Source organism: Haliaeetus leucocephalus, unplaced genomic scaffold (genome assembly GCF_000737465.1).
Source record: "Haliaeetus leucocephalus isolate CR32 unplaced genomic scaffold, Haliaeetus_leucocephalus-4.0 Scaffold1007, whole genome shotgun sequence".
NCBI lineage: Eukaryota > Metazoa > Chordata > Aves > Accipitriformes > Accipitridae > Haliaeetus > Haliaeetus leucocephalus.
In genome coordinates, this window is record NW_010973443.1 from 3,381,213 (window position 1) to 3,391,903 (window position 10,691).

Genomic DNA, 10,691 nt, shown 5'->3' on the forward strand with positions numbered 1-10,691 from the left:
TCTACTAGAATTACTGAGTCAAACCCTTTTCATTGCTAGTCCAGGAAGAGTAAGAGTGGGACCCCTTGTCCTCCGCGCTCAAAATTTGTCACCAGTGATGTCTAGGAGCTGTATCACAAAGTCCCCCAAAGAACGCTTGCCCCAACCCCTCTTCTGGCCTCATTTCATCTTCAGGAGAACTTCCCCATAGGCTGTCACATTTCCCAGCCCTAAAGTATTTCTAGGAGCCAAAAGCTGGAACTCTTAGAGGGGCCTAAGATATCCCCCTGAAATGTAGTGAGAGTTGCCTACATAGCTCCTTTTCACCCCTTTAAAAAATTTCAGCATAACAGAACATGGTCAGGTACTTCTGGCCCACTTTTCGGTATTCCTTTAAACATCTGGTTAACAACAACTGCTAGCATAGCTCTCTAAACCAAACAGAGTCAGTGTGAGCTCAAAAATATTTCTAACTTCCATTTATTTCAAGAGTAAAGCTGTGTTTTCTGCAAAGCTCGTATTCAACAAAATACTCTGTATGCACCCATTTTTAAAGAAAATATTTTATTACATTATGGGAAAAAAGCATAATCATCCAAAGTTCATATTGTTAAAAAAATTGAAAATTTATTTTAGACAGCATGTCGGTATATTGTGTTCCGCATGGGAATGATAAGAAGACTTTATATCATTACTAGATATTGCACAGTCTGAAAGAAACAAAAACAAATCACATGATCTTGGGAACCATCTCACATTATGAAAAGCCTACAAAGAAAACATTAAAAAAACAAAACAAAACAAAAAAACACACAACCCTTTCTTTCTACAGTAGCTTTAAGTTTATAATTCTTGGAATGACCATATTCCACTGAAGACCATCTCAGTGACAGGAAGCTTCATTTCAGCAATCCCTTGTGCAAATAAGATTAATAAAAAAAATAATAATAATAATGCAGTGAAGTCTTTTGATATTGTGTGGTGGCAATAACCACACAGCTGTTAGATCCCTGCCTGGAAAAACATAATGGGGAAGGAGAAGGAAAGGGATTTAGGCCATAAGTTTCGCCTGCAACTCCATCTCTGCCGCCCTTTTGAGTGCAACATCCACCAGTAGCTGAAATCCACTAAAATCCTGGTTAAGGTCTGGTGGTGTTGGAGGAGGAGTGTTAAAGAGCCCACTTTGTGTGTTTGCACCAGGTCCCAGTTTAGAGGCGTCCTCATGGTAGGAGAGGGAGTTGTCTGTGAAGCCATTGGCCGGGGGCTGCTGCAGGTCCGTGGTCTGGCCTACATCAGCTGGCTGGCAAAAGTGGAAAGGGGTGTCCTTCAATGCAGTCACAGTCGTGTGGCAAATCACCGACGGCCGAGCCAGGACCGATCCCGGGGAAGCCAGCTTGGAAGAGGACACAGTCTTGCCGACTGGTGCAGCAGTGGGAAGGAAGGCAGTCTCCTCCAGCAAGGGAATGTAGTTCTTTGTGCTGATGGAAGACTCCACCAGGCCGCCCTCAGGAAGCTTGGTCCCTCGCCGTGAGATAGTGAACTGATTTGGGTCTTTGCCATCCTTCCTCAGCATGTCAGGTAAAAGCCTGCGGCGTGCATTGATAAACCAGTTGCAGACCTGGGAATATAATGACATCTTAATTTCTACCTTCATTCATTTCCAACTATGTGCCATTAGAGTCATTGGGTTAGATTAATGAACCCCTCCAAGCAGTTTCCTTAACTGCAGAACAAGAGAGAGACCTACTGACAAGTTCTGACATGCCTGGCAAAGGCCCTTCCCTCGCCCTGGCTCTGCCCCTGGCTCTCCACTCCTGTTACAGAAAGCCCTGGCACATCTGAAGACTGCTAGCCCAAACGGAGGAGTTTAGTTTTAACTCTGTGCACACACATTAACCTATTAGCTATTGTTCCCTAGCTTAGGTTAATTAACAACAGGAAAACCTTTTCTCTGTGAAGAGTGCCACTCCTCCCACAAATAGTTACTGATTTTCCTTGTTCAACTGACTGTGTCGACAGACATAACATGAATTACCTCATTTAAGTTTGTCCTTGTTTAAATTTCAAACCAGTTTCCTGGGTGATACAGGATAGTTTACAGTTTAACGTCTTTTTTTCTGTTTACTACATAAAGGAGGTTTTCTTTATGATGTTACATTAAGGAAATTTTACTTTATAGCCAATTATGAAATTTGTACTAATGAATTAATCTGGAAAAATAAAACCCAGAAGTCAAGAGAAGCGCTCTATATTTAGTGCCTCTCAAAACCAAACCAGGGTTTACTCAAGTTCTCATGCAGCCACCTTCCCACGAGGTGGAAAGCAGCAATTGTCAACAGCTATTCCACCAAAGATGATCACAGAAGACAAATGATGCATCCAAGGGCCCTCACAGCTGCCAGCACTATCCCAGGATGAGAATCCAAACTAACCACACATACCTATACTAACACACTTGAGTAGCTCTATCCCATATAGGTTGTTCCACTGATCTTAATGGAAGTCATCATACACATAATTATATACGTGCATGTTGTACAAGAACGAGCCTCAAGTGGCAGTTTTAGAGGAGTTATATGTTAAGCTGCTTATCTATCACCATAAAACCTCTGTTGACAAATAAATATGTTCTTCTCTCAATAAATTACCTTATACAGACACTTTATGTCTTTTGGGGCCCAATTCCACAAAAATTAGCATGCATGCTTGAATTCATGACTGTCTGTTCTCCCAGAGAAGTAATTTTATTCTCAATAAACAAAGATCATCGTAACACACGATTCATTTGTATTTCTCCTTACAAGTGCTGTCAGAAGGAGAGTGAGTAACAATAAAAAAAGGAAATCTCATATGCAGTGTAAACATTTGTATCAGTGACTAGACCGCAGGTAAATTAAGAAGAAAACAGCTCCTTTTGAAGCAAGAACTACTTTTTTTTTTTAATACCTGTAGTGTGGAAAGGTGTGTTTGTCGGGATAACAGCGCTTTTTCTTGCTCTGAAGGATAAGCATTGTATCGGTGCTCATATAGCCAGTCCCGAAGAATCTGCACGGATTCCTTGGGCAGGTTGCCACGTCTCCTCCGTTTGCCTGAGCCAGCAGATGAAGAAAGATCCAGTGGGACCTCCATAGTGTCATCATCCTCCGTTTCACTGCCTGATATTGCAACTACACCTATAATTATAAGAAGACAAGAACAATCAGCCTCCTAAACCCGTAAACTACTCAGCTCCAGCATTCTATCGTTCAGACACTTTTTATTACATCAACTGTCTTTACTATGAATCATGGTATAGCCTCGTATACAGGAGATTTGTCCTGTAGTGTTAACTTGTCAAGCTGTAGCTTTTCTGTCAGCTGAACAAAAAGTAGCACCAATGATCTGTTCCTAGGGGAATTCTTCTCTGCAAACCCTCATTTTCTTGTTCCCCTGGCAACCTTTCATCTGCTGCATGTTATCAGATAGCTTCTATCTAATGCCAATATTGTCCAAATTTGCTTGCTATGGTATGCATCCAACACTCTTCTTCAAGGATAACTACCCAGTGGCTGGGTAAAAGGTCAATAAGCAAGAACTTAAAACACCCAACGCAAGCGTTGGGTTATTTAATTACTTCTTAACATGCTGATGCTTCCCTCCTGGGAGAGATAGCTTGTAGATTTTATAGATTAATAGCTCATTCCAGATCTATTAATAAAAACTAATGGAACAAAAAAAGAAGAAAAGGAAAAATTGTGTCTGCCCCCACCCCCAAGTGAATGTTGACTTAGGAAGGAAAAAAAAAGTGCAGGAAAAGGAACAAACCAGGTACCTAAGAGTCCACCAGTTTATCAGGAGATGGACTTCTTTAATTTAATTGCACTTTGGTAGCAAAGAATCACAATCATTTAATGTTTGGGTGGGTTGGTTAGTTAGTTAGTTTTAAATGTACCACTTTGCATCCTGATTATTTTTTCAACTTCATAGTTTTCATCTCACGTTTTAATCTGTGGAAATGTGTGCTCTATGCTACACTTACTACAAAGACTTCAGATTTACAAGTTAACTGCATACCTTTTTCCTTCAACACAAAGGAAGGAACAGATTTCAAAATCTGATTATCCCTTTATTTATACACCACACTACCAGTAACATGAAGCTATGGTATGTCAATAAAATTAAAACAAACAACTAAGTATTCAATAGTTAGGAAGACTACAATTCTACTCCTTTGGTGGGATATACAAGTCACTTGGGAAACAAATAGTACTGTAAAATACGAAGAAAACCATGCTTTAAATACTCATCAGGTTAAGCTCACCAGAAATTTTAGGAATCTTATGAACTATATATAAATTCAAATAAGATACCTCCCATTTTCAACTAGTACTATTTAATACTAATTTCAAGGGAAATTATACTGGCTTTCAGAAGCATTTTCTAGAAGCTATAGAAGGAAAACAAGCCTTTAATCTTTCTGTGTTTTGAACTTAGATGGGGGGGAGAAGAAACTTGCTCATTCATAACATCAAAACTAAAAACCTTCATAGTAAAAACAAGTTAAATGTCAAAAGTAAAATTTTTATGTGGGCAACCACTCACAATTCAAAAATTCTGTTCAAGGAAACAAAGTCAGCCCTAAAATACAAGAAGCATGCCTGTGAAAGTATAAAACTATATAAAGCTATGGTTATATCCATAAGTAAAGAAATAGAGGAATTAATGTCATTTAAACAAACAAACAAAACCCCACAACACAGAAAGAAAGGAAAAAGGTGTGCCTGGGTAAGGTTTCAATACTTGGGGCGGGTTGGGGGGGGGGGGGAGCAGAGGAAGACCTTTCCCCACACTTTCAAACTTTAGCCAAAGCTGACATCGTAAATTATTCTTTCCTTCCCCTATTTATGAATAGCTCCAACATCCTTATATTTAGTTTAAGTCATCCAAATTTCAATACATATTTTTGATATGCAAGCATTCCCAGCAGGATGATCAATCTGTAATTTGCCTGGTGTAGTTACTTCAGTAACTTACTTGAATATGGTTTTCATTTCCCCAGTTGATGATTTATGTAACCAACAAACATCAAACTGACATACCAATTTTTTCCTGTGATGATTAGCTACATAAATTATCCAGTCATAGAACAGGAACAATAGACAATATTTAAATAGCCAACACAAGATAAACACAAGATAAAGGTTCTTAATTCATGTAGAAAGTATGTCAGGTTTGCTTTAAAATGATTCTGAGCAAACTGCTTTGTATTTGTCATAGCTTCATGGAAAAGTGCTGTCAGGCTTTCAACCTAACTTGAGAACATGCCTTGCACAATGGGCTCCTGGAGCCATGCGGAGAACTTCTTGGAACAAAGATCCTGCACAGACAACAGGATAGCTCTGCAAAGCAGCTCATCCCTTTTAAATTGAATTTAAAAACTAGCTAAAACTAGCCTACACTATTCAGACCATGTTTTCAAGTGCACTGTTCTTGTTTGTCAGAAACCAGAAGTGTTGCAGCACTTTAGTGGGTTGGGGGTTTTGTTTGTTTTTAAATATAATAGGCAGCAAGACAGGACCTTGGAAAACTGGGAGAGGCTAACAGTGAGGGTTGGAAGTAAGAGGGAAGAGAAGCCAAAGAAACTACTCCTATGAGGAAGCTAAGTGTCTAATGGTTTGCAATCCATATTTACATGGCAAAACAAGTCCTCCAGACACACACCACCCCATCTGCAGCAACCTCTCCAAGATCTAACACATAGCTAAAAGACTCCACAGGCATCTCTCTGAATTTGAGAAAACTGATTTGACAGCAAAACTTCTTCTAGAACTGTTGCTCTTTTTCACACACACACCCCCAAAAAAAGTGAAAAAATACTGTCTGAAAACCAGCAGCATAAAAACGTTTCTCTATTTTGCAAACAAGACCTTTTGCTAAAGTAAAAGTTGCCATCTGACTAACCGTAACTTACCTAGCAAGAAATGAGTCAACAGCGGAGCCTGCCCTTTGACCCGTTCACTTGGTCTGTCATATTAATTGACACAGTAAGTTAGTGTTGCACAAAGCAGGTTTTGGTTAAGCAGGAAACCCAGTGTAGTACAACTTCTCCTCATTTAAATGAGCTCATTTAAATAGATGATCAGCCCTCTGAACTTGTGGCAGATCTCTCCGATGCAGTACAGAGCGAGCAGCAACAGGAAGTCATGGCTAGAAATCTCACACTACCCCAGCTGATACTTTTTACTAGAGCAGGAGCCACGTTGTTGCTGTCAAGGCTCTGTTTTCATTAAAGCATTCCTGCTGATTACAACCCAGCTTTGTTTTTCCATCTTGTTAGTAATCAGGCTATTCGCTGCTGGTTTCCTGTTTTAACAGGGCCCATCTGAAAAGGCTTCTGGCCAGGCTCCACGACTGGACCATTGGCTTACTGTTATTTACACCCAGAATAAAGGCATGTGGACACGACAAGTAGCCCCAGCTGACCTACTAATTTATTTCACCTTAAAAGCAGGCTAGTACCAGGTTATTCTATGTCTCCTCCCAAATACACTTAATCTAAACAGAAAAACTGCTTTTACAGGAGTAATTAAAGCAGCACAAGTTCATTTGCAGAGAGGTCTGAGAAACAATACAAAATCCCAGTTCTCCACTCCAGCCATCACCACTTAGATGAGCAGTCCACACTATTAATGGCCTAAGAACTACATGATCAGCATCCCTTCTTTATAAATTACTTTATCCTCCTGGTTTCCCAGCTGAAGTCATATACATGATTGAATGAACTGTTTCATTGTATCACAGCCCAAAGACTTTACAGGTCTTCCTGTAATCAGCTCAGGGAAGATTACACCTAGGATCCCTAGTCTAGGCTCAATACCCAACAGTTAACAGCTTGAAACAACTCGAGTAGAAAAGTACAGTGATGACTACAGTTGATTTCAAAATAAACTACTGCTACTTGAGAAGGCACGCTGAAATACTTTGAGGGGGAGGACAGAGCATTTAGAGAGGCTGAGACAAATGAAATGGAAGTTAAGCAAATGAAAAATTTAGGCTATCAAAAAAAAACCCAAACAACTATCCCATTGTATCGAGGAAGAGCTTCACAGAGGAAGTGGCAGAAGCCAATTGTTATTCAAAACAGGACAAAGTATACCACAAGGAACAATCTCTGCCCTCCAGAGAGGGGATGGACAAAAATCACCTTATGGAAAACCTTCCACCCCACCCCCTTAGGGCTCTCTGAATTTCTTAAACTGGATTTTTCTTTTATGAGCACAGATAAACAGAACCAGTTCCCATCTAAGGCCCCAATCCTGTAGTAACCAAGTTCAGTAGGATTCCTCACATGTATAAACTTGAGCACATGCCTGTGTCTTCACGAGATTGTATTCTAAATCAGCTAATTAACAAGCTGAGTATGTTCAGTGATTGCCATCACGTTATTTTTTGTAAATGAAGCTATGCACAGAAGAGTCCTCAAGATTTTAATCCATAGCCTGATAGCTTAAAAAAAAACAAAAAAACAAACCACCCCAACAACAACAAAAAATCCAATACACAAACAAAAAACCTAACTAAAATTTAGTGTGAATTTAAAAGCCAGCAACAGAAATAAATTGGTTTGAAATTATTCGTAAGTAACCAAGAACTACAAGGATGCAGAAGGGAATTTCCATAGTAAGAAAACTTTTTCCTCTGAGTAAGTTTCATAATTGAGGAACCAGCTTATTTGTTTTCCTCTGCATTTCACAGCTTGTGCTCTATCTCTTCTAAAGCGGCGAGACTTGGCTGTGCTATACATTCTTTTTCTTCAAACGGGATTTTTCTAAGAGTGCAAGCAAGAAATCTGTAACAAAGTCACTCTTTGTAACTTATTGAATGAGCCTCAAATGCCAGTAGGTCACAAATAACTACAAGCCCAACCTTTAATAAAACAAAGGCACCCTAGCCCTAACATCTTTTTAAAAGTTTCCGTCTTTGTCTCCACACCTTTTAATTTCTGCCAGGCAAACCCCAGGCCCATGGCCCCTCTCTAAAGTTCTCCCTCCCGCCTGTCACCTTTCATTGTTTCCATTGTTTCAGCCCAGAACTTGCAATCCTCAAAGCAGATCTCCCCCACCACCACTCACACACACACACACAAAGCCCTATACATGCATACCTAGAAACTACGTCAGCGTTTTTCACACGCATTTATTTCGGGGGTGGCAAGAACAACAGTTGAAAGTGCAGGGAGCTTGGTATTTCACCAACCAGCAGCTGCCCTCGGGGAGAGAAGTCTGAACAATGGAAGCAACAGCAGACAGGAAACCAGCTCACCACTGCTGTGCAAATAGGGAGCATAGGAATGTCCTAAAAATAACTGGGCTAAATTAATTCAGTGAAACCATAAAAAAAAAAACAACCAACACACAACTGCTTGCAATAAGGTTAAGGATCTCAACCTACCTAAGGCGACTGAAACATTTTAAAGTCAATGCTGTCACTGTCTCTAGGCACAGACGGCCGAGCTTGGTATGCAGTACATGTTGTAATCTAAAAATCCGTGCAGTTCCCAGGCAGGCTGAAACGCGCCGTACGCGCCCCGCTCCTGCGGGAAATCGGAATGCTTCGCTGTTAAACCGCTGTTTAAACTTCGTCTTTGTGGTTTAATTCCCTTTGTGTGTGCTCCTCTTAGATGAGTGGCACGTCCAAAGCTTCGTACGAGGGCTACAAACCATATTAATACATCACGTTCCCAGCAGCCCAATGATTTCACGAACTACATATGCATTAATTGCTCCAAGGAGCAACAATGAGCGAAGCTGCTCTACTATACAGCCGCAGGAATGCGTAGTAGGGGAAAAACAGCACAACTCTGGAGTACTGAACATGCGCACTGCTCCCCTCTAACCCTCCACTTCGGATAATTTAATGGTCTTTGAATGCAAAACACCCTTCATCCACACTACCGGCTGCTAAATCGCAACTGAAAAGATACTGCTTTGCTATCAACTTCTTTCCAGCCAGCGCAGATGCGTTAAATCTGAAAGCATGTTCCCGTCTTTGTGGCCAAGCTCTAATTTGAAGGCACTTAAAGCACCACAACCACGAAGAGTAACAATCCTCTAAAGTTTGTCTGTTTGTAAATTAACACAAAGGAAACTTACAGCGCCTCATTTTTATTGGAGGGGGGGAAGTCTTCCTCCTTTTAAGCCTAACTGTGTCGAAACTTCTGTACTTTTACCCCCGCCCCCGCCCCTGTTTTAAGTGATGAAAGGAAGAAAAAGGCAGCAACTTTCACCAAAACAACGCAGCCAAGGGCGCGGATGGGGTTTGAGACCCTCCTGCCGAGCTCCCCCCCCCCCCGGCTGGGGGGCCCGCCCCCCCCGCCAAGAAAGGGTTGCCGGGCGCCCGCGGATCGCCGCGGTCGGAGTTGTGGGCGGCCCCGCTTTCCTCTCCCCAAGTTGGGAAAACGGCCCGCACTCTCGCCCCCCGGCAGCGGGACGGCGGGGCTCGGTGCGGAAAAGAGACAAAAAGCGGTTTAGCGGAGGGAGGGGGGGGGAAGGCTCGGTGGAGGGAGCGAAAACAAAACTTCGCGGAGGCATAAGGCGGGCGGCTGAACGTGTTTTTGACAGGGAGCCAGCGGCGCGGAGAGGCGGCCGCCTCCAAACAACAGCCCCGCGTGTTTTGTCTGGGAGCGGAGCATCCACTGCCATCTTCCACGGGAGCTCGGTCGGGGCGGGACGGGGGGCACTAGGGAGAAAAGGAACGAGGAGAGAAGGAAAACAGACTCCGTCCGGCTTGGCAACAGACACCCCCCCCCTTCCCCTCCGAGCCGTTTCCGTAGGGAGAGAAGAGGCGCAGGGCACCCCGCTTTCTCCCAGCGGCAGCACACACCCCATCACAACTACCTTTTTTACTTTTCATCTTGATCGCGAGGACCGAGCCGCCGGACACCCCGCACACCGACCCAAGTTTCTCTCTCTTTGCCGGACGCCGCTCCCCCTTTAAACTCGTCGAGGAGGAGGAGGACGACGACGACGACGACGGCGACGAAGAAGAAGAAACACCGGCGCGGAGCCAGGCGCCCACTCCGGGGCCGCGCTGCTGTCAGCGGGAGCCGGAGGGCTCTGCCTCCCCGGGGGGTTTCTGGTGCGGCCGCTGCCGGGGTGGGCTTCCCTCCCCCCTTCCCTTTGTTCCTTTCTGCCGGCGATTGGCCCCGGCTTGTTAAAGTGAGCAAAGGCACGGGAGGGAAAGGTACACAGCGCCCGCCCTCCCCCACCTCCCCGCAGTGAGTACGGGCGAGTAACCGAACGCTGCACTGGCACTCGCGGCTGCCGCGCTGCCTCCTCCTCCTCCTCTCTCCACCCCTCCCGGGCTGCTGGGGCTCTGTCAGACGGGAGGGGAGGGACGGGGCCGGCGGGAGGCGTGGGGGGTGTCCGCCCGTACCCGCTCATGCACACACAACAGCGGCGGCGGGGGGAGCCCTCCGTGCCTCCCGTTCCCCCGCCTTTCTTCCAGGCAGACGTTTGATCATTAAACTGGAAGGAGAAGGGGGGGGGGATTTTGACAGCTGCCCTTGACTAGCCTCCTCCTGTTGCTGCCGGATAAACCACCCACTCCTTCGCGTGAATAGAGAGAAGAAAGGAGAGTACGTACGGCAGGAGAAGGAGCCCTCCAAAGACCGGCGGGCCCCGCCGCCTCGCCTCCCCGGTGCCCCCCTCCCTGCTGCCGGTGGGGGCTGCTTC

At 44.1% G+C, this 10,691-nt stretch overlaps 1 protein-coding gene across 2 annotated transcripts; it reads right to left on the reverse strand.

Annotated features, from left to right (window-relative positions):
* Positions 1 to 532: 532 nt before the first annotated feature.
* TGIF1 (TGFB-induced factor homeobox 1) lies at positions 533 to 10,212 on the reverse strand. Of its 2 annotated transcripts, none has more exons than XM_010584847.1 (3): positions 9,855 to 10,212; positions 2,926 to 3,152; positions 533 to 1,597 (listed from the first exon to the last, which is right to left on the reverse strand). In XM_010584847.1, the coding sequence occupies exons 1-3, from the start codon at positions 9,868 to 9,870 to the stop codon at positions 1,031 to 1,033; spliced, it is 810 nt and encodes a 269-aa protein (XP_010583149.1). In that variant the 5' UTR covers positions 9,871 to 10,212; the 3' UTR covers positions 533 to 1,030. The 2 variants fall into 2 exon arrangements, with proteins under 2 accessions (XP_010583149.1, XP_010583150.1); XM_010584848.1 differs by lacking the exon at positions 9,855 to 10,212 and adding an exon at positions 8,020 to 8,035.
* Positions 10,213 to 10,691: the final 479 nt, after the last annotated feature.